This window comes from Eubalaena glacialis, chromosome 8 (genome assembly GCF_028564815.1).
Source record: "Eubalaena glacialis isolate mEubGla1 chromosome 8, mEubGla1.1.hap2.+ XY, whole genome shotgun sequence".
Taxonomy (NCBI): Eukaryota; Metazoa; Chordata; class Mammalia; order Artiodactyla; family Balaenidae; genus Eubalaena; species Eubalaena glacialis.
In genome coordinates, this window is record NC_083723.1 from 124,014,086 (window position 1) to 124,034,668 (window position 20,583).

A 20,583-nucleotide genomic window follows, 5' to 3' on the forward strand; every position below is an offset into this window, starting at 1 on the left:
AGAGAAGATAGAGAGATTTACCCTGGGGGTTCTGACTCTCGTCAGCCTGAAGTGGTTTCTCATGTATGGACCTGTCTTGAAGGGAAATGTTTTGTAGGGGAAGAAACAAAAGATGTGCAGATCGATGGTCAGTGACTGGGCGGTTACTCCCACTCCCAGTAGCGCCATGGTAATTATGCATCGCCATGACAACCGCTCCTTCCAGGCTAAGCCGAGTTTAAGTCAATCGGATGCAGGCCTGCTGTATGCACTTTTCAACCTCAGCCTGAAATGTTGAAACCACAGGTTTTGGTGTCCTGATCCCAAGTAGAAAGCCACAGCACCCCCTTCAGGAACGGGAGGGCATGGGGGTGTATTCCCACCCCTGCTCAAAAATCTAAATACAGCTTGGATTGCCTCACTTCATCCCTTGCTTCCACCCTCCTGTCTACTCTCTGTACTCTCGCACGTCCACACCACTTGCTTTTGCCAAATTTGCTTACTCATAATTCTCAAAATGCAACAGGGAGAACTGTGTGTAGGCAAAAAAACAGGAAGGAAACAACATGGAATGTTCTGGAAACTGCAACAAGTTTGGTTTGGCCTGGAGCACATGGAGGGAGACCTCAGGGTGCAGGTTGTGGAGGAAGGACTTTGGGTCCTGCAGACACTCCTGACGTAGCTCTCTCTCCCACCGGCTGAGGTTTGGGGCAAGTTTCTTAACCATCTAAGCTTGCTTTCCTCATCTGTACATAGAGGCAATAAATAAATAAATAAATCTGTTCTGAGAATCAAGGAAGGTCGAGTGTGTGCAAGTGTCTTGCACAGAAGCAAACAGCGGGTGCTCCAAACACAGTGGACGGGGAGAGGGGCTCCTTGGGCTCCATACCGAGGCATTGGGTTTTGTCTGGTGGTGGGGAGTCAGAGAGATCTGAAGCCGGGGAAGAGTTGGTGCTGCTATTAATCCCATTTTACAGGTGACAAAACTAAGGCACAGAGAGGTTAAGTAATTTGCCCAAGGCTACACAGTTAGTAGGTGGCAGAGCTGGATTTAAATCCAAGCTCTTACCCACTATAGTGGTTATTTTTCCTCTAGCTGAACAGAGAGGAAGAGGAATGGCCTGCAAAGGCAATGTCAGGGACCGTGGAAAAGAATTGATTGGCATCCAAAGAAAAACTGGACTTGGCTTTGCTTCCACTATAGTGGTCAAGCTGCTGGCAAGAAAAACTTAAGGGTTCAGCGCATTCATCAGCACGACTTCTATAACGAGGATAGCCCATCGCCTTCTCCAAAGCCCGGGCCTCTCCCTGTGCCAAGTGCTTTGTGAAAAGGCCCATCTAAAGGCTGGCTGTGCACCCGGCAGGCTGTGGAGCTTGGAGGAGGGAGGGTGGGTTCACAGCTGCTGTTCCGAGGCCTGTAGTGTAGAGAAGCGGGTAGATCTGGAAAGGAGCAGTCCTGGCGTTGGGACTCAAGTCTGCCTGCCCACTCACACCTGGATAACAGAGAAGTGTGCACAGAAGCCACCCGCAGAGGCCAGGGACCCAGGCTGGAGGCCGAGAGTCCTCAGGAGCCACACAGACTGAGGTGACCAGCTTAGCCAGGGCCCACTACACGGGTTTCAGCCAGAGAGAATTTTTTTTTTTTTAGTTTTAGTTTTAGGAAGAGCCACTTTATTTTTCATTTATTTATTTTTTTTGGCCGTGCTGCGCGGCATGTGAGATCTTAGTTCCCCAACCAGGGATCGAACCTGTGCCCCCTGCATTGGAAGCATGGAGTCCTAACCGCTGGACCGCCAGGGAAGTCCCTTAGTCAGAGAGAATTTAATATAGAGCATCAAAACCAGCATGGTACCCCGCACACCTGCACGGCCGGAACGCCCACAAAGCCCACCCTGACTCCCTGACTGCTGCCGCCCTTAGGGCTGGCCTCCAATGGAAGGAGAGGTGGTTTGAGGTGTTTCTACCAAAATCCCCCAAACCAGGGCCATCTGACTGTCGCTTGGCCATCAAAGGAGGGCTGTTCAGTGAGAGTGGAGCCAATAAGGCCATGCAGCTTCTTCCAGGGACACCCCAGGAGGCAGAGAATAAGGGGGAGAAACACTCTGGCCTCCCTTTGCCTCTGGCCTCTACTCCTCCTCCAGGGCCTCCATTGGCCAGGCCAGTGCGGAGCTAGGGCTCAAGGGAACCTGGGAAATGTGGTCCCCACAGCTAGGCTTGCACAGAGAGAGGGCAGGGATGGGCGGGAGCAGTGGTTGAGGGGCATGCCATTCATCCCACCTGGAATAGTGCAGGGTCACCTGGAATAATCTAATTTCAATACACTATCCTATTGATGCCACAAACTATTGCAATTTCCTGGAAGTTTAAATATCATTCCTTCTTATGCACTGATAGATTTGTCTTTCTGACGCACAGCATTTTGTTTTCCACGTGCTCAATGGGACCTGACACCAAAGTCTGGCTACAGAGTCTTCATCTGAACAAAATCCAGAATTCTTCTCAGAATAAAGAAAATCCATAGTAAAACAGTAATCAAATGTTGCTTTACTTTTATTATGTTTTTTCCTTAACATAATAAAATATCCCTAACAAAATCACTGAAACAAGAGAAGTATTCTCATTCAATTCTGAATGGACCAAGCATTATAAATATTGAAAAGGAGACAGGAATTTGTTTGATAATATAATCACCAACCTAGAAAACAAATTAAAATCGACTGAAAATGCTTAGAACTAGTAACGTGATCCCATGAGGTGAGTGACTGGAAAATACTCAAAACTTAATGCTTTTCTTACATAGTAAGAAACCAGCTGGAAAACTAAAGGGAAGGAAGACGTGATTTACAAAAACCAATGTGCAGCTCCTGCATAAAGGAAATGACAAAACCTCAGTGAGACTTGAAGAAATCTCCAGTGAATGGCAGTCTCATTGGTGGAAAGGGAGATGCACTGTAATAAAGCTACCATCACCTCCCAAAGTACTATATAAAGTGAACAGAATCTAATCATCACCCCTCACAGGATTTTCAGAAATTGGAATGAGTCCTTTTAAAGTTCCTCCAGAAGAATAAATGTAGGAGAAAAGCCATTAATGGTTTGGGGGGATAGAACGTGTAATGAGGGGAGACTTTCTTTAGCAGACAGTACATAATTACACAGTGTAATAGTAAAAACAATGTACTAATGGGTCAGTAGGAAGCAGGCAGGTCAATGGAACCCCAAATAATCATGGAAGAGATGATGATTGTGACATATTCAATCATGGACGATTATTTATATAATTTATACAACAATGTGGTTGGGAAGGTGCTATTGTTAAATGACTTCCACAGGCTAACTCTGCTTCTCCAGTTCCTTCCAAAGTGAATTATGGGATTGGGAAGGAAGGAGAGAACAGGAAACCTCCGGATCCCAGGAAGATGAAATAGACATCCTGGCGGGAACCCATGCTCTTCAATTAAAATTAATCTGTGGGAGGAGTGCTGGAAAGTCATTATCAGCTCTGCGGGAGCAGCGTTCCTGCCTCCTAGAAGGGTCTGCGTTTTAATGAACCTGAACCTGCAATGTGGAGAGTCTGTGTTAAAGGATACAGAACACTTTGCAGGGAGGGTCTGTGCCCCTGTGCTCCAGGCTATCCTGTTTGCTTTGCCGTAGTATTTCGAAGACTGTCTCCCAGGGGTATTCCCAGGCCAGATACTACAAATACTACCGCAAGTGATATTATAAATCTGCAGAAAAGCAACATTTTCAGAAAGAATTTTAAATGCACATTTCCCGTAAATTGCCTTGAATATTTCAGGTCTGCTCCAGGGAAGCCTGCTGTGAAAGCTTTGAGTAATGAACCGCAATCATTTAGATAATTGTTGAGGGCTTTGCTACTATGAGCTCACTGGTCTCCATGTTTAGCGCTTTAAAAACTGTGGCACCAGGTCCTTCTCTCTTTCAACGGTCATTGAATATCCAACCTTGGGAATTGGCTCAGTTATAAAAGCGGGGCATCTTACTTTGAAAAGCCTACAGAGATATGTGTTATGGAGGCAAATACCTAAGAATCAGTTAAAAAACAATTTGAAGTAGTTGCTCTCTAGAGAAAGTTGGGAGCATTTTTTTTTTTTTAATGTCTTTGTCCAATGACTTTTTAACCGATTTGACCCTTGAAGTTATATTTGCATATAATTATGGTAAAAATAAAAGCTAAGTAAACAGCCCACAGTGCCTCATTTTTGCACTTCTGGCCTCCCACCTCCCAGTTTTCGGTTGCCTTATGGTCACTGTCACCAGAGCAGTCCCTGGCTCTTCGCTCTTCTGTCCTGAATTGCCTCCTGACAACCGTGTCCCAGGGACTGAAGGCTGAAGAAAGAGCTCCAGGCTGTTCAGCCAAGGATGGAAGACTGGACGTCGGCTACCCCCTGTTCAGCCAGTGGGCTCAGTGAAAAAACTATATTGCTTCACTAACATGATGAGTAAAAGCGGGAACAGGAAGCAGACCTTTGAAGAATTCTAATGCTGGAGTTCGGCATTAGCCATGTGGGTAGGTGAGGAGGTTTTTTTTTTTTTTTTTTAAAACATCTTTATTGAAGTATAATTGCTTTACAATGGTGTGTTAGTTTCTGCTTTATAACAAAGTGAATCAGTTATACATATACATATGTTCCCATATCTCTTCCCTCTTGCATCTCCCTCCCTCCCACCCTCCCCATCCCACCCCTCTAGGTGGTCACAAAGCACCGAGCTGATCTCCCTGTGCTATGCGGCTGCTTCCCACTAGCTATCTATTGTACATCTGGTAGTGTATATATGTCCATGACACTCTCCGGTGAGGAGGTTTTTTAAAGCTGAGCCTTCTCCAGGCTCCTGCAGGTTCATCACATGGGCAGTGATGGCCCCGTTTCCCAGCCTGGAGACTGTGTGTAAGGATCGGGCTCCTGGAAATCTCCACCTGCCTCAATTTAGCTTCCTGTCTCAAATTTAGCCAGTAAAAGCCACCTGGTTGTGAGGCCTGACGACAGCAAATCTACGTCAATACCTAACCTCTGGGACTTCCCTGGTGGCGCAGTGGTTAAGAATCCACCTGCCAATGCAGGGGACATGGGTTCGAGCCCTGGTCCGGGAAGATCCCACATTGCCACGGAGCAACTAAGCCCATGCACCACAACTACTGAGCCTGTGCTCTAGAGCCCCCAAGCCACAACTACTGAGCCCACGTGCCACAACTACTGAAGCCCGCGCGCCTAGAGCCCGTGGTCCACAAGCCCATGCGACGCAACAAGCCGTCGCAGTGAGAAGCCCGCGCACCGCAACAAAGAGTAGCCCCCTCTTGCCACAACTAGAGAAAGCCCGTGTGCAGCAACGAAAACCCAACGCAGCCAAAAATCAATCAATCAATCAATTTATTAAAAAAAGAAAGAAACCTAACCTCTGATGCAGAAAATTTCTAGTTCAATCTATTGAGAATTGACCAACTCATTCCCAATAATATTTAGAAAGTCATCCGAATTAGGGTGAGCCCCAGGACTGATCACACTTACAGATCCCTTTATGCATTCCTCCAAATTAATACAGTAAGGTGAACTTCGGGTCATAAAAATCAGGGTTCTCCAGACCGATTGATATGTACACAAAGAGATTTATTTTAAGGAATCTTCTCCTGTGGTGGTGGGAGCTGTAAGACTGAAGTCTGTAGGCACATTCTGAGGGGAGTCGGGGGTGAAGGCCCATCAGGGCACTAGTTGTCCCAGTTTGGCTTCCTTCCAAAGCGGAGCTTGAGACAAAGAACTTGCATCTGAGTCATTTATTTGGGAGGTACTCTGTAGAAGCCGGACTGAGAGCACAGGAAGGGAACACAGAAATGGAAGAAAAACCAACGCGAGGGTGTGTCATCAAGGTCACCTCATTCTGCTGGAACCTCTAGAGAGCACGGAGAACACCTCCCAGGATCATCCCCTGGAGGAGGGGAGGCGGGAGCCCCTGTAGCACTTGTCGTCGGGTCCCCGGGGCCCTGGGGTCATAAGACAACGGGCAGACCAGTGGTTCTGCGCCCGAGGTGGGGCTGGTGCAGGAGCCAAGTCTGAGCTCGCAGGGTCTGTCCTTCACAGCGCGGGGAGCTCAGGGCTGGGCTGGGGGACTTCAGGCACCGGAGGCATGAGCTGTACCACTCCCCTCTCCCCGGGAGAAATGTTTGAAGGAACGGAGGCCCTGTAGCCTCGTGGAGAAAGGACTGGGCATGTGACAGATGGCTCCACACCCAAAGGGCGATCTGCAGTAGGTACAATGGGGGCCTCAGGGTTGGGTAACTGGGAACAGCAAACTCTGCTCCAGACCTTGGCCAAACCCTCCCCAGGAGTTCCCACGAGGTATTTACACCCAAAGAGAAAGGAAATGATACTCTGTAATGGTGGCCTTGACCTGGTTCTCTATCCCCTGCAGAGGATTTCTGTCAACTGGGCTGGACCTCAGGAAGCATTCCTTTTTCCTAGTTATTTAGGTTTCTGACCCTAAATCTTGATTGTACCAGGACTGGAGACAGCAGAAGATGGTAATGAAACGCACAGGCTTTGAAGCCAAACTCCCAGAGCCTGGGCTTGAATCTTAGCTCGACCATTTAACTACTCATATGACCGTGAGCAAGTTTCCTGGTATCTTATTCATAAAGCAGAAATAGTAATAGTGCCTACCTCGTAGGGCTGTGGTGAGGAATGAATGAGTTCATTGATGTAAAGCACTTGCAACAGTATCTGGTAAGCACCCAAAAATGTTAGTTATGATTATTAGTACTAGTCTGTAGCAGGATGAAAGGAAGAGGTGTGGAGGAGGGGGAAGGAGGTGGGGAAGGAGGAGGAGGCAGGCTGTACCAGGCATGGCTTCTGCTGCCTAGCAACCCCGCCCAGCATCAGTGTGGTCCTGTTCCACATTTTGGAAAGTCTGGTTGTTGCTTCACCTCTGCTGGGAAAGGCAAGATGGTGAATAGAGAAAATCTAAGACCTACCTTTTACCTGGGCACCTACAGGATGGAGAAGGGAACAGGCTTATTTTGTGGTGTTCCAGGGGTTGAAACGGGCCAGTGGGGGAAATATTTGTTCTCAGCAGGATTACGAACTGTTGTAAGGTTTAAGTTGTTCTTGAGGAATGGTGGGTGGTCCCGTTCAGTGCTCCCCCACGGCTGCCCCTACCTGCTGGGAAATCAAGACCTGGCCTGCTCTCGACATTTTCTCCCACTCCTGAGAAACAGAATACGGGAAGCAGGGCAGAGAGAAGCCCATGCTACATATAGCCACCAGACTGTTTTTTGTAAATAACATTTTATAATGTGCATTGACAGTGAATTTGTTCCATGTGGTAGGAGGCACTGTGTGTTATATTATCTGATGGTCACGCCAGCCAGGTGATGCAGGTGCTGTTAGGGAGGCTTATTCTCCTTCTCAAATATGTTACTCTCGTTGTAGAAAGCATCGCTGCTGAAAAGCCATGTAACTCAGTATTCTTGATACGTCACTTTGTCTTTTTTGTCTAGATACTCCAGGTATATTTCTTCTTTTTCCTGGAAGTCTGTAATTTTACTAGAATATGCTTTGTTGTTGATCTTTATGGGTCAGTATTCCCAGGTACACTGTGTTCTCTTTCAATACATAATTTTAAACCTTTCTTTAGAAGCATTTTCTTGAATTATAGTTTTTAGCATTTGTTCTGATCCCTTGCTCTGTTTTTCTTCTTCAGGGACTCCTGTTAGTCATGTGCTGGATCTTCTTTGTCTGTCTTCAACACTGTCACAGTCTCGAATCTTTATCCTTTTTCTTTATCCTTTTTCGATTTTTAAATTTCCCCTCCTTTCCCTTCTGTTTTTATTTTTTTCATTGTCTGTTGCCTTTATTGATTCTTGTGTTTCTTCAAGTTCAGTCTTCATTTCTAAGATTTTTTTTCTTCTATTTCTAGTTCTTTTTTATTTCTGTCAACTCATTTCTGAGATTTTCCAGTTTTGATTTATGTTGTTTTTCATCTTGTATCATTTTCTTAGCACCTTTTAACTTTTTTAGAATTACCTTTAATGCTAGCCCCCAAGAGCCCAGCCACATGGTGTGCATGTCATGTATAATCCCCTTCCCTTGAGTGTGGCAGGACCTGGGACTAGGAAGCGATATAATCCCCATGATTAGGTTGCATTCCATGGCAAAGCTGAGAGTGTTTTTCAGATATAATTAAGATTCCTAATCAGGTGGCTTTAAGTTAATCAAGAGAGAGTATACTGGGTGTGCCTGACCTAATCAGGAGACTGTTTAAATGAGAATCTAGAGGTCAGAGAAATTCAAAGTGGCAGAGACACTCTCCTATTGGACTTGAGAAAGCAAACTTCCATGTTTTGGAGAGAGCCGTGTAGCTGGGGACAGCAGGCGGGCCTCTAGGAGCCGAAGATCTTAGTTTTACAACCACAAGGAATTGAATCTTCCCAACAACCAGTGAGCTTGGAGAAGGACCCTGAGCCTCAGGTTTAAGACCACAGCCCCAGCCAACACCTTGATTCCAGCCTCAGGAGATCCTGAGCAGAGGACCGGCTGACCTGTGCTTGGGCTCCTGGCCCATGGAAAATGCAAAATAACCAATATGTTCTAAGCTGCTCATCGTATGGTGAGTGGCTCTGCACCAATAGAAAATGAACGCTGTGCACTGCAGTGTTACCCTGTTCCATGAGCACGTCTTTTCCTGTGCACTGTTTGTATGGCTGTTATTCTACGCCTTGTCTTCTTTTTCTAAATAGTATCTTTGTATGAGAAGATTTGACCTTGATATTTTTCTGCTGTTAATTTTTATATGAAGTTAGTTTTCCTGAATTTTTATGAGAAGGCTTAGTGCTAATAGCTTCTTTTTTTTTTTTTTTTTTTTTTTTTTTAAACGTAACAGAGATCCTTCTGTTGTTTTCATGGACAGCCTGCTGAGGACATGTATTGGCTTGGCTCTCAATTATCCGGACGTTCTCTTTTCTTCACTTCTGTTTTCACTGTGCTGCTCTATCTTGATTTTACTCCAAGCTGTTTCTCCTCATTGTGGGACCCTATCTGGGAAAGGAGCCCTGGTGGGCCGGTTTCAAGAGTTCACAAAGTTGGACTGATCCAGCCCTTTGAGGTTTTACTGCAGGACCCTCACATTCTCTATTAAAATGGGCTGAACCTCTCCCAGTTTCAGCCACTGTCTGCAGATTGGTCTGCCGGCTTCTACCCGTTGCTCTGTTAAGAGTTCTCAGCATCCTCCCACGCAGATGCTAATACGGGTGCAGGCCTTGTGGCGCTAGTGGTTTGTTGCAGCTGCTTGTATTTTGGAGTTTGTGGAGACACCCTGGCACCTAATTGTCTGGTAAATGTCATGCATAGGGTTTTGTATTTTTGTATCCAGTTGCTCTGCCTGTTGTTACTTGGGGATTTGGGAAGATCCAAAACTATATCGAAAAACACGTCTCTCCCAGGAATTTTCCTGCAATCCCCTTCCTATAGCCCGAGAAAACCTAATTCCCAGAGTGGTTAACCAATTTCCTTAAAGTCCCACAGGTGGTGAGTGGGGAGGCCAGCATTTGAACCTGGTTCTAACTTCAGAGCCCTTATTTCTTTCCACTGCATTTTGTTTAAAAACTGCTTTTACTATAGCAGTTCCCAGCTTTAAAACCTAACTTGGTTTCCCAACACCTAAAGCAACCCATCTAGAGACCTCCAGCATTTGAGGCTCCGCCCTGCCCATCCAGCCTTATCACCTCTGCTCCCGGAAGCTCAGCCCCACTTCTGGCCCCAAAAGCCCTCTCCATTCCCTCCCTGATGTGTTACTCTTCTTTTATTCACCTTTTACCCCTTCTTCAGAGTCCAGATCAAGTGCCCCTCTAATCAACGGCTCGTGACTCTAGTAGTTTTTGGTTTTTTATTCATGATTTGGGGGGCGGGGGCAGTATTTGGAGGCATTAACCTCTATACCTCTCTGAATTTGTGTTCTGAGGCTGCCACAAACTGGGTGGCTTAAAGCCACAGACATTTATTGTCTCATGGTTGCGAAGCCTGGAAGTGCAAAATCAACACGTCAGCAGGGCTGTGCTCCCCCTGAAGCCTGTCAGGGAATCCTTCCGGGCCTCTTCCCAGCTTCTGGGGCTTTGCCAGCACTCTCTGGCATCCCTTGGCTTGTAGGTGCATCACCCAATCCTCCACCTTCACGTGGCTTTCTCACTGTGTGTCTGCATCTTTACGTGGCCATCTTCTTATAAGGACACCAGTCACATTGGATCAGGAGCCGGCCCTGTTCCAGGGTGACCTCATCTTAGCTAATTACATCTGCAATGACCCTATATCCAAATAAGGCCACATTCTGAGCTAGGGGGTTAGGACTTGGACATGTCTTTGCGGGGGGACACCATTAACCCACAACCTTCTCCTTCCCCCTTTCCTTTCTCCCACTTAGGGAGGTAATCTGTCTTTTTACTTTTTGCTTCAGGGGTTGGAATGGGACAGAATGGGAAGAGAAAGCTAAAGACAGTTGGGATGTGGACATGATGTCTTGGCCAAAAGTAGAGAGCACATAGGGCTTCCCTCCAGGTTGGAAAGGGTATTTCCGTGAGCAGCAGGGCCAGGGAGGCAGCAAGGTCCCAGAAAGGGAGGGGCTGTGTGGTGCGTGCAGGTGGTCAGGGTGACTCTGGACCCAAACGTAGCCAGGAAGCCACAGAGAGCCCAGGGTCTGAAGACCATGCCCACCAGCCGGAGAGCATGTCTCAGTCCTTTTTTGTGCCTCTGTGTCCCCAGAACAATGTATGGAGCCTAGTCTGTTAATGGAAGAAAGCAAGGAATCTGAAGGAGTCTGGATACCAGGGTGCAGGGCCTGTTTCCGTCATGCAAGCCAGGCATATGGACCTCCTCCTCTAAACCATGGAGATAAGAAGCATCAAAATCGCTTGCTGTGAAAATGAAGTGAGGTTCCCAATGTGCCCAGAACTGGGAGGGCTTCGTAAACCGTACTGCCTTTCTCCTCTGCTCCATCTTTGAGCCTCAGTTTCTTAATCTGTAAAATGGAGATAACAAAATCTTACCGTAAAGTGTTCTTTTAAAATTCAAAAGAAAACAGTGGACGTGAAAATATCTGTAAATTATAAAGTACTATGAATAATAGCTGGGGCTTCCCTGGTGGCGCAGTGGTTGAGAATCTGCCTGCCAATGCAGGGGACACGGGTTCGAGCCCTGGTCTGGGAGGATCCCACATGCCGCGGAGCGACTAGGCCCATGAGCCACAATTGCTGAGCCTGCGCGTCTGGAGCCTGTGCTCCGCAACAAGAGAGGCCGCGATAGTGAGAGGCCCGCGCACCGCGATGAAGAGTGGCCCCCACTTGCCACAACTAGAGAAAGCCCTCGCACAGAAACGAAGACCCAACACAGCCATAGATAAATAAATAAATAAAATTAAAAAAAAAAATAATAGCTGTTACTGTTCAAAGAATTGCTCAAGTAATTTTTACCACTGGCAGCACCTACTAAAGACCTCATTAAGTAGGACAGGTGCACTCCGTCAGGTAGCTCAGGGATACCTGGTGGGGCACGGAGCATCCTGCCTCCGTACAGATGATGGTCCAACACACATCCCCCAGCAGAGGATGTTTCCTCCTTAGGCCTGTTTCTCTCCTAAACCTTCGATCCCTGAGTCCCCTTTTATGACAATAGCAATCCATTTAATGGCCTCTTGTGTATTAGACTGGCCAGACTGGGGCTTTGTTAACCAACCCTGAAACATGGAGCTCAGCATGCAGCAGCCACGTGCTGTGTCTTGCTAACACACTCCGGCCTTCCTGGACCGATGTGAATCTGGGTGACTTTGGCCTGTCTCCCAGGGGGACTCCTTGGGCAGCATCTCAGCTGCATCCAGTCTGTTGTCCTACCTGGTTGACACGACCCACTGGGGTGTCCCTATCCTTCTGTGACTCCCTCCATGGCAGGTGCCTGGTCTGAGAACTGTGATGTACATGCGAGGCTGAGCCACAGCCCCAAATCCCTGCTCCCTTTGGCTGTCATTTGTGTCTCTGGTTTGAAGCACTGGCGCTTTGTAGAGGCTGGTGTGGCTCTCATGTATCCAGAACCTGTGCCTGCGCTGGTCACCTGAAGGTACATCCGCTCATCAAGCAACCAGTAAGACTTGTAAAAATCACCTTCTGTGTGCAAGACCCATGCTAGGAGCTGCAGGGAATCAAAAGAAGCATTGAACCCAAGACAAAACGGGTTGTATGGCAGACCATTGTTTTATTTACTGTCGAGAAAGAAATGCCCTGGCAGTTAAACTATGACACGTATCAACTGTCAGATGTATCCTGATTTCACAGTTGTTAAAATGCCAGAAGAGATGTGCCTGAGAATTGATGAAATACTGTATAATGTGCCATGTCTCCTTTTAAAGAGCTATAATCTTTCTGGGGTGGGGGGGAAACACACACACACTCATAACAGGAGGTGGTGCCTGCTTGACTCTCAGAGGAGTTGCAGGTGCTTGAGAGGCGAGAAGTGGTTGTTATTGGCTGGATCTTGAAGTACAAGTTGGACCAATATCATCTGGGTGGAGTTGAGGAAGGCCATTGAGAAGAGAGGAGAGAGGTAAACATAGGCAGAGCAGATGCGTAAAGGTAGAAAGCTGTCCAAGGTGGAGAAATAGGATAAAGTAGGAAAGGCAATCTCATGTCCAGATTATGGTCATCCGTAGAGAGTTTGGAGTTTATTCTTTAAGTGATGGGGAGCCATAGAAAGTTTTAGAGCAGGGGAGGAGCACACCAAGCAGTATTTTGGGAATATTAATTTGGTGGTAACAGGCAGGATATATAGAAGCAATAGGTTGCAAGCAGGGACCTATTACTTCCGTATATCCTGTTTCAGAGACCTCAGATGTCCAGGAATGCAGCAAAGAGAAGAGAATAGCCATGTGGAATGAAAAGGAAGCGACAAAGGGAGACTCGTACAGAAAAATAAACAAGCAGGACTTGTTCAGGAAGAGGGATGCATCAAGACTGTATCCCCAGATTTGGGTGTGGACAGCTGAAGATGCATTGCCAGAGTAAGGGACTCCTGAGATCCTATTTACTGCCACCAGCCTTCTTGATCAGTACAAAAGAAAGCCCTGCACTACCTACCTGCTGATGGGGTGCCCACGGCCACTCCAGCCTGAGATCATATTATGGTTGCCATAGTTTCCTCTTGTATAAAGTGGTTTTAGTGATACTGACATCTTTGGTGATACTATAGGGGAGACTAAAAGTACATCCTGTGATTGTAAATATCTAAGACATTTCAGGAACAGCCTCATTAGGTTTTGCAACCTCGCGGTAGAGTAAAGCAAGGGCAAGCTTTACTCTAGGTGCATTGAGAAATCAAGTGACCTTTATAAAAAAATCACAAAAGTCAGAAGCCGACCTGGGAATAAATCCAAGGTTTCTTGATTCAACATTTGTATCTAAGTGTGTATGTTTGCTGTAGACCTCGCCGCCCTCAATAAAATAGAGCAGAGTACTATGTACGCATTGAGAACCCTGTAAATTCTAGGTAGTGACGCAGGAGAGAGAGTTTAATTCATGGAGGAGGAGCCCCCTTGTTGAGAGATTCTAAACCCGTCCCTGGTGCTGTGGGCAAGGTGTGGGCTGCACGCGCTGGCCACCAGACGTGGCAGTCATGCCCTTGACTGTGTACAGCCCTGGGTTTTATCTTGTTGGTTTTGGAGGCTCTCAGAGGAAGCACTTCTTCTTGAGGTCAAAGTCCAGGGAAAACACTGTACAAGCAGAGTTTTTTTCCTTCTTCACATGGAACTATATATTCAAAGATAAGCCTGGTTCCATAGTATCTGTTCATAATGGACTTTATCCATCAGTGAACAAATAAATGTGGAGAACCTTCTATCCAACAGACCCCAGGCCCTGGTCTAGTGGGTGGAGATGCCACAGAAACAAAGCTGAGTCTCTGTCCTTAAGAAGCATCATTCCAGCAGAGGGAGAATGGCTGAAGTAAGTAAACAAGTAAAGAAGATCATTTCAGACGTGCCCAGGGGCTGTGAAGACCCCATAGCAACGCGGCACCAAGGGGCAGCTTCAGCTGCCGTGGTCAGGCAGCGCTGAAGACACCTGAGCAGTGAGGAGGAAGAAGCCAGCAGTGACCTGGGGAAGCAGAACAGGGACAAATCCCCGGGCCCCGAGGGTGGAACCAGCTTAGGCTAGTCAGCAGACAGAGGAAAGACCAGTATGGTAGTGGGGAGGGCAGGAGGTGGCAGCACGGGGCCTGTGGTCCTTCATAAAGGGTTTGTCTTTTACTGCAAGGGTATTGAGAGTGGCCAGATCTGACTTTCTCTGCAGAACGATCACCCCCACAGCTGTATGGGGATGCCCTGTACGTGCAGGGTAAGAGCAGAAGCTGGGACACAGGAAGTGGTCCAGGGGAGGAATGATGGTCCAGGGGAGGGATGATGGTCCAGGGGAGGAATGATGGTCCAGGGGAGGGATGACGATCCAGGGAAGGGATGACGGTCCAGGGGAGGGATTACGGTCCAGGGGAGGGATGATGGTCCAGGGGAGGAATGATGGTCCAGGGGAAGGATGACGATCCAGGGGAGGGATGATGGTCCAGGGGAGGGATGACGGTCCAGGGGAGGGATGACGGTCCAGGGGAGGGATGATGGTCCAGGGGAGGAATGATGGTCCAGGGGAGGGATGACGATCCAGGGGAGGGATGATGGTCCAGGGGAGGGATGACGGTCCAGGGGAGGGATGACAGTCCAGGGGAGGGATGATGGTCCAGGGGAATCATGATGGTCCACGGGAGGAATGATGGTTCACTTGAGTGATAATGATTCACCTGAGGGATAATGGTGGCCTGGATTAAGGTTTTAGCATTAAAGATGGTAGAGCTAAAGATACGAGAAAACAGTGAGTTTGGGCTGAGAAATTGCATGGGTTTCATTTACGAAATAGGGGGACTCTTGGGGAGCAGATTTAGGGGTATTCAGTAATTCTCTTTTAACCATGTTAAGTTTGAGGTGCCTTTTGACATCCAAGCAGATGGTCGGTAACAGTCCTGTGTGGGACTCTGATACCAGGTTTGGACTGGAGTTAGATGTTTCAGAATCAGCCGGGCAGAGATGGTGGATGGAGTCACGGGACTGGCTAGGACTGCTGAACTGGTTTCCTGTGGCTGCCGTAACCAAGTACCACAAACTGCACGGCTCAAAACAACAGAAATGTATTCACTTACAGTTCTGGAAGCCAGAAATCTGAAATCAAGGTGTCAGCCCAGCCGTGCTCCCTCTGTAAGCTGCAAGGGAGGGTCCTTCCTGGCTCTTCTAGCTCCTGGTCAGTTGTTTGCATCATGGGTGTTCCTTGGCCGGCAGCTGCATCACTCCCAACTCCTGCCCTCTCATCACTGGGCATCCTCCCTTGTGTCTGTGTCCAAATCTCCCTCTCCTTATAGGGACACTAGTCATTGGGTTAGGGCCACCCTCCTCCAGCGTGACCTCATCTGAACTTGAGGACATCTCCAAAGACCCTATTTCCAAATAAGGCCACATTCACAGGTTCCGGGAGGATGTGAATTTTTGTGGGGATGCTTTTCAACACACAACAGTTACCCAGGGAAAGGGTGCAGACAGAGGAGAAACCTGACGGGTACAGAATTTTGGGTCCTGGCGCTGCGAGGACGGAGAGGAGAAGGGGCTGCCTGGTGAGGAGGGCGGGGTAGAGCACGGCCAGGGCTGTCGCACGAGTCAGGGGAGGCTCTGCTCCAGGGAAGGAGTGGAGTGATCAACCCCACCACATGCTGCTCAGAGATGGTTGACCGTTTGGCTTTGGAAACATGGAAATAATGGGCAACTTTAAAAAGACTCTTTTCAGTGAAACGGTAGGGCAGAAGCACAATTAGATTGGGTTGAAGGCAGCGTGGGGACGGAGAACAAATAAAAACAGCAAGAAGATGGGCATTCCCTGGCAGTCCAGTGGTTAGGACTCGGCGCTTTCACTGCCGTGGGCCCGGGTTCAATCCCTGGTTGGGGAACTAAGATCCCCACCCCGAAAGCTGCACAGCATGGCCAAACAAAACAAAACAAAACAAAACAAAACAAAAAACAGCAAGTAGAGACATCTTTTTTCTGAGACTTGGAAGTGGGGTGCAGAGGTGGCGTCAGGGGAGGCTGAAAGGATGTGTGAGGTTGTGTGCAGATGTTTGCGTGAAGATGTTTCTGTGAGGATGGGGGGCAGCCGAGTTCACCTGAGAGGGGAATTGGCAATGCAGGAGGGAAGGGATGTCGTCAGCAGGGGGGTCCACGAGCTCATGAGGGACCAGCATCCCATACACTTGGGGAGGGTGGCTTCAGAGAGGAGCAGGACGGGCCGATCATTGTGCCAGGGAGGGACCTTTGGGATGTTTCTGGTGCAGGTGCAGAGACCTTGTGGGACTGGTGTTGGGAAGATGACAGGTTCCCCTCTGATGGGCTGTATTTCATCTATTGATTTTGGTGAGAGTGGGGAAGTGGGGGGAGGATGGGGCAGATTTTAGGAGGCACAGCTGTGAAGTGTGACCTAGAGAGAGGGAAGTGGACACACCAGCAGCGTCCAGCAGTGGGGGTCAGGCTGGTCCGGCGCCCACTGGCAATCGACGTGGAAGGAGTGTGCTCAGCAGTCCCTCCGGTGATGTCAGGCAGCGGATGTAGGTGAGGGGTGGCTGGGTTTGATCCTAGTTGGGCTTCAGCAAAAGGAGAAATGAGCAAGGGGGTTGGGGGTTCCCAAAGGAGCAGTTATGGCAAAATCTAGGCCCCTCGAAGCAGGGAAGTAGGAGGATGGGGGTGCCAGGAAGGGGAGAGAGGAGGGCTGCAGACTAGAGGGCTCATCTGGGGGGACAGTCGTTGACACAGGAGTACAGGCGAGTGGGCTGTGATAGAAGGTGGTGGCCAGGGGACTTCCCTGGCGGTCCAGTGGTTAGGACTCAGTGCGTTCACTGCCGAGGGCCCGGGTTCAGTCCCTGGTGGGGGAACTAAAATCCCAGATCATGCAAGCCAAAAAAAAAAAAAGGTGATGCTCGGTGTGTGTCTGAGATTGACGTTTCAGAAGCGGTAGAGTGTTTGGTCATGACAAGTCGAGTGTTCGGCCGTGTGAGGGGGTGGCCTCCGTGTGGGGAGGAGCTGAGGGCCGAAGGAACCCGGAGGCCAGGGCAGCAGGCGGGAATCCAGTGGAATTGTGTGAGTGCAAGAAAAACAGGGCTTCCTTGATTTTATTTCCCCCTAAATGGTAGGAAATAAAAGGCAAAGGAAAGAAAGCCAATTGCCAGGACTTGAGGGGCCGAGAACCCAGAGAAAGGGGGTCTGTAGGGAAGGGAGCCTGACATTTGGTTCTGCCTTCCTGGCTTCAGGGCGTTTGTAAATCCTGACCGCCCGGCTAGAGGCCCAGAAACCAAGCAGCGAACAGCTGCACAGGGCAGAGCAGATTTGCAAGCAGCCTCACGGAACTGGGGGAGAAAGCTAGTGTCCTGTGCCCGCCCCGCAGGGCGGCCAGGAAGCCCCCAGGCTCACTTGGAGGAAGGGCCAGCGGAAGTGGAACATCCCTCTGAAAGTGTGAAATGCAATTTGAGATGAGAATGCGATTAGCCTTGAAGGAGTCACGTTAACGGAAGGGAATGGTTAACAGAAACAAGGGTCCCGTAATCCATTAATTGTCCTAATATCACCAGTGAGAATTTGCTCCCAGCTTAAAATTTCGGACGCCCTGCCAGCTCTTAATTTTAAGCTGGGAGCAAATTTTCCCTTGTTTTATCTGATCATTAAGCTTGCAATATGAAAACATGTCACGGGATAAGATCTCCTCAGGGGGATCCAGTAAACGCTGGTAGAGCCTAGCTAGCTCTGTGCTAGATCCAGGTTATCCCGTTCATCCTCACGTCGTCTCGTTTAGCCTTCAGAACACCCTGTGTGCTTGTTTTTCTCTTCATCTCTTCTTAGGGACCAGGCCACAGTCTCAGAGGGTGGGTGTGGTTTGGTCCCGTTAGAGCAGCTGGTCCGGGTAGAGCTTGGCAAACCCCAGGTCTTCTGACTCAAAGTCTGATGTGTCATGCAGCCTCCTTCAGGCTGGCATGTGTTCTGCCCTTCATGAGTTGAAGACCATGGTCCCTGAAAGAATAGAAGCCAAATAAGACTTCAGCAGCTCTGTGTTTTCATCTGTTACATTTCACCATCTGTCCCAGGCAGGGGGCCTCCCTCTCCTTCCTGTTTCTCTGAGCACAACTAAAATCTGTTTGAAAAGTTGACCCAGCATCGGCTGTGAGCCTTAGTGCAGGATGGCCGTGAGCTCTCTGGACACTGGTTTAGCCTCCGCCCCTCTCTTCTTAGGTCCTGGGTTACGACCAGCCTGGCAGTCGTTGAGAACGTGGGTTTGAAGTTAGGCTGACCTGAGTTTGGATCTTGAACCTTGGCAAGGATACCAGCTCTCACCAGCTGTGAGCTCCAGGGACTCCCCTTCTCCGCGCTCCAGTCTCCGCCCAGCCCCTGTTTTCCACGCCCCGTGTCGCCCTGCCCACGCCACACCTGGGCTGCTCCTGTGACTTTGTAGCAGTGATGCTGTGTGTTCCAGCGCTGGGCCGTAGAAGACCTGGGCCTCCTCTTTTGTGCTCCCAGGAGCTCTGGGCCATCGTGGGAGAAGTCTGCCGCCCATAAGCAAACCCATGTGAAAAAGCCACGTGGAGAGGCCTAGAGAAGAGCCACCGAGAATCCTGGCTCCGCCCGCCCTCCAGAAGGCCCACCGGCCGCTGCCTTGATGGAGGCCGCGTGGAAGTGGGCGCCCAGCTGAATCTAGTCAACCTGCAGAATCACACCAGCTAATTGAACAGCTGTTGTTTCAAGCCTCTGAGAGTTGGATGGTTTGTACACAGCAAAGATCCTTGAAATACTGTTAACTGGGGCAGTGGGAGGGGACTTATATAAGTCTAGTGTTCTGGGAGCTTCTTGTTGGCTCTGAGCCACTGGGAAGGTGACCCTCTCTTGTTGGAGGGGCAGTCCTTCTGCACGGGACCCTGGGAAGGCGCACATCGCCTTACCTGTGCTGGGAGGCTCTGCGCTGTTCAGCCTGTCCCTGTGCCTCACAAACATGTCTCCCTCCATCGGGACGTTAATTCTCCCACGTCCTGCAGGTCTGGGCAAGGGAGGTGGTGACGGGGGCGCCTGATCCAGCTCAGCCAGGGCCACTCGAGGAGCAGGGACAGGAAAAGACTGCCCTCGGCTGCTCTGGGCAGATACACACTGGGGGGCTTGTAAACGACAGATGTCTACTTCTCGCAGCTCTGGAGGCTGTGGTGCCCCAGATCGAGGTGCCGGCAGATTTGGTGTCTGGTGAGAGCCCACTTCCTGGCTCACAGACGGCTGTCTTCTCGCGTTGTCCTCACGTGGCAGAGAGGGAGGGGGAGCTCTCTGGGGTCTCTTTACAAGGGCACCGATCCCATGCCTGAGGCTCCACCCTCATGACCTAGTCACCTCCCAAAGCCCCCCCTCCCCAATATCATCACAGTGGGGATAAAGTTAGTACCAGGCAATATTGGAATCTACATCCAAAAAGTGTCTAATTTAATACTGCAAGACTCCGTTTCAGCATATGAATTTGGGGGGGACACAAATGAAGCAGAGCAGGACCCTATGGTTCTCCCCTGCTCATGTCGTCCACCTCCTTTTTGTCTGTGGAAAAACTTTAGCCAAGGAACAAGTTTAATCAGAGAAGTGAGAAGATACAGAAGCAAAGGAAAACAAATAGGACAAAACAATAATAGTTTAGTCAGTAAGCAAAGTCAAGGACCTTTAGTTCCTTCTCAAGGGCTCTAGATAATATTCTGAGCCCTGTCCTGTGAGCTGTCTTGTAGATACTGAAACCCCTACCAGGTGGAAGAAATTAACGTGATGACCAGATTGTAGCCATGACATAAGCTGCCACAATTCCGAGAATTGGCCTCAATGAAATGGGAACAAACTGACCCTGGAACTGAAGATTAACTGTACTTAAAACAATCAAGATGACGCTGATCAGACCACCGCAGAACCGATTGCAAGATGCCTGTCAGAACTGCCTGTGCTGTTTCTGCACGTAGCCCCCTCCTTCTGCCTATAAAAGCTCTTGCCCCCTGGTTGTCAGTGGGCGGGAGTCGGCCTTTGGACAGGCGTCCACCCTCCCTGTCCCCGGGTGCCAGCATCCAAAATAAAGCAAACTTCCCTTACCACCAACCTTGTCTCTTCATTGGCTTTTGAGCGGCGAGCAGCCAGACCCCACTGTCGGTAACGCAAACAGTCTATAGCACACCCCAAGGAGGGCACTGGGGTGCTGTTCTCCACGGGGGGACATTGGATACGATTTGATTATAAGCCTGTGTCCTGCCCCTGAAATTGTCCCCCAACACACAGGACTTGGGGTAAATCATATTGTCGGCATCTTAAATTATTTTATAATTGGTATGCTAAAACTCTTGCCGTGATAATTTGCAGTTGAAAGCCATTTTCATACAAAAAGGGTCACTTTCTTGACTGATGAATCCGCTGAAACTTTGACGCACGTGGTGGAGGGAAGGGCTCCTGAGGAAAGAGCAGCAGGGGTCTTAACGGGTAAATAAA

At 49.0% G+C, this 20,583-nt stretch overlaps 1 protein-coding gene across 1 annotated transcript in view; it reads left to right on the forward strand.

The window, feature by feature from the left end:
* LOC133096695 (basic proline-rich protein-like) overlaps positions 1 to 18,382 on the forward strand; it is a 35,472-nt gene extending 17,090 nt beyond the window's left edge. The window contains exon 4 of the mRNA XM_061198293.1: positions 18,325 to 18,382. Coding sequence (XP_061054276.1) covers positions 18,325 to 18,382 — 58 coding nt within the window. The remainder of the gene's footprint in view (positions 1 to 18,324) is intronic.
* Positions 18,383 to 20,583: the final 2,201 nt, after the last annotated feature.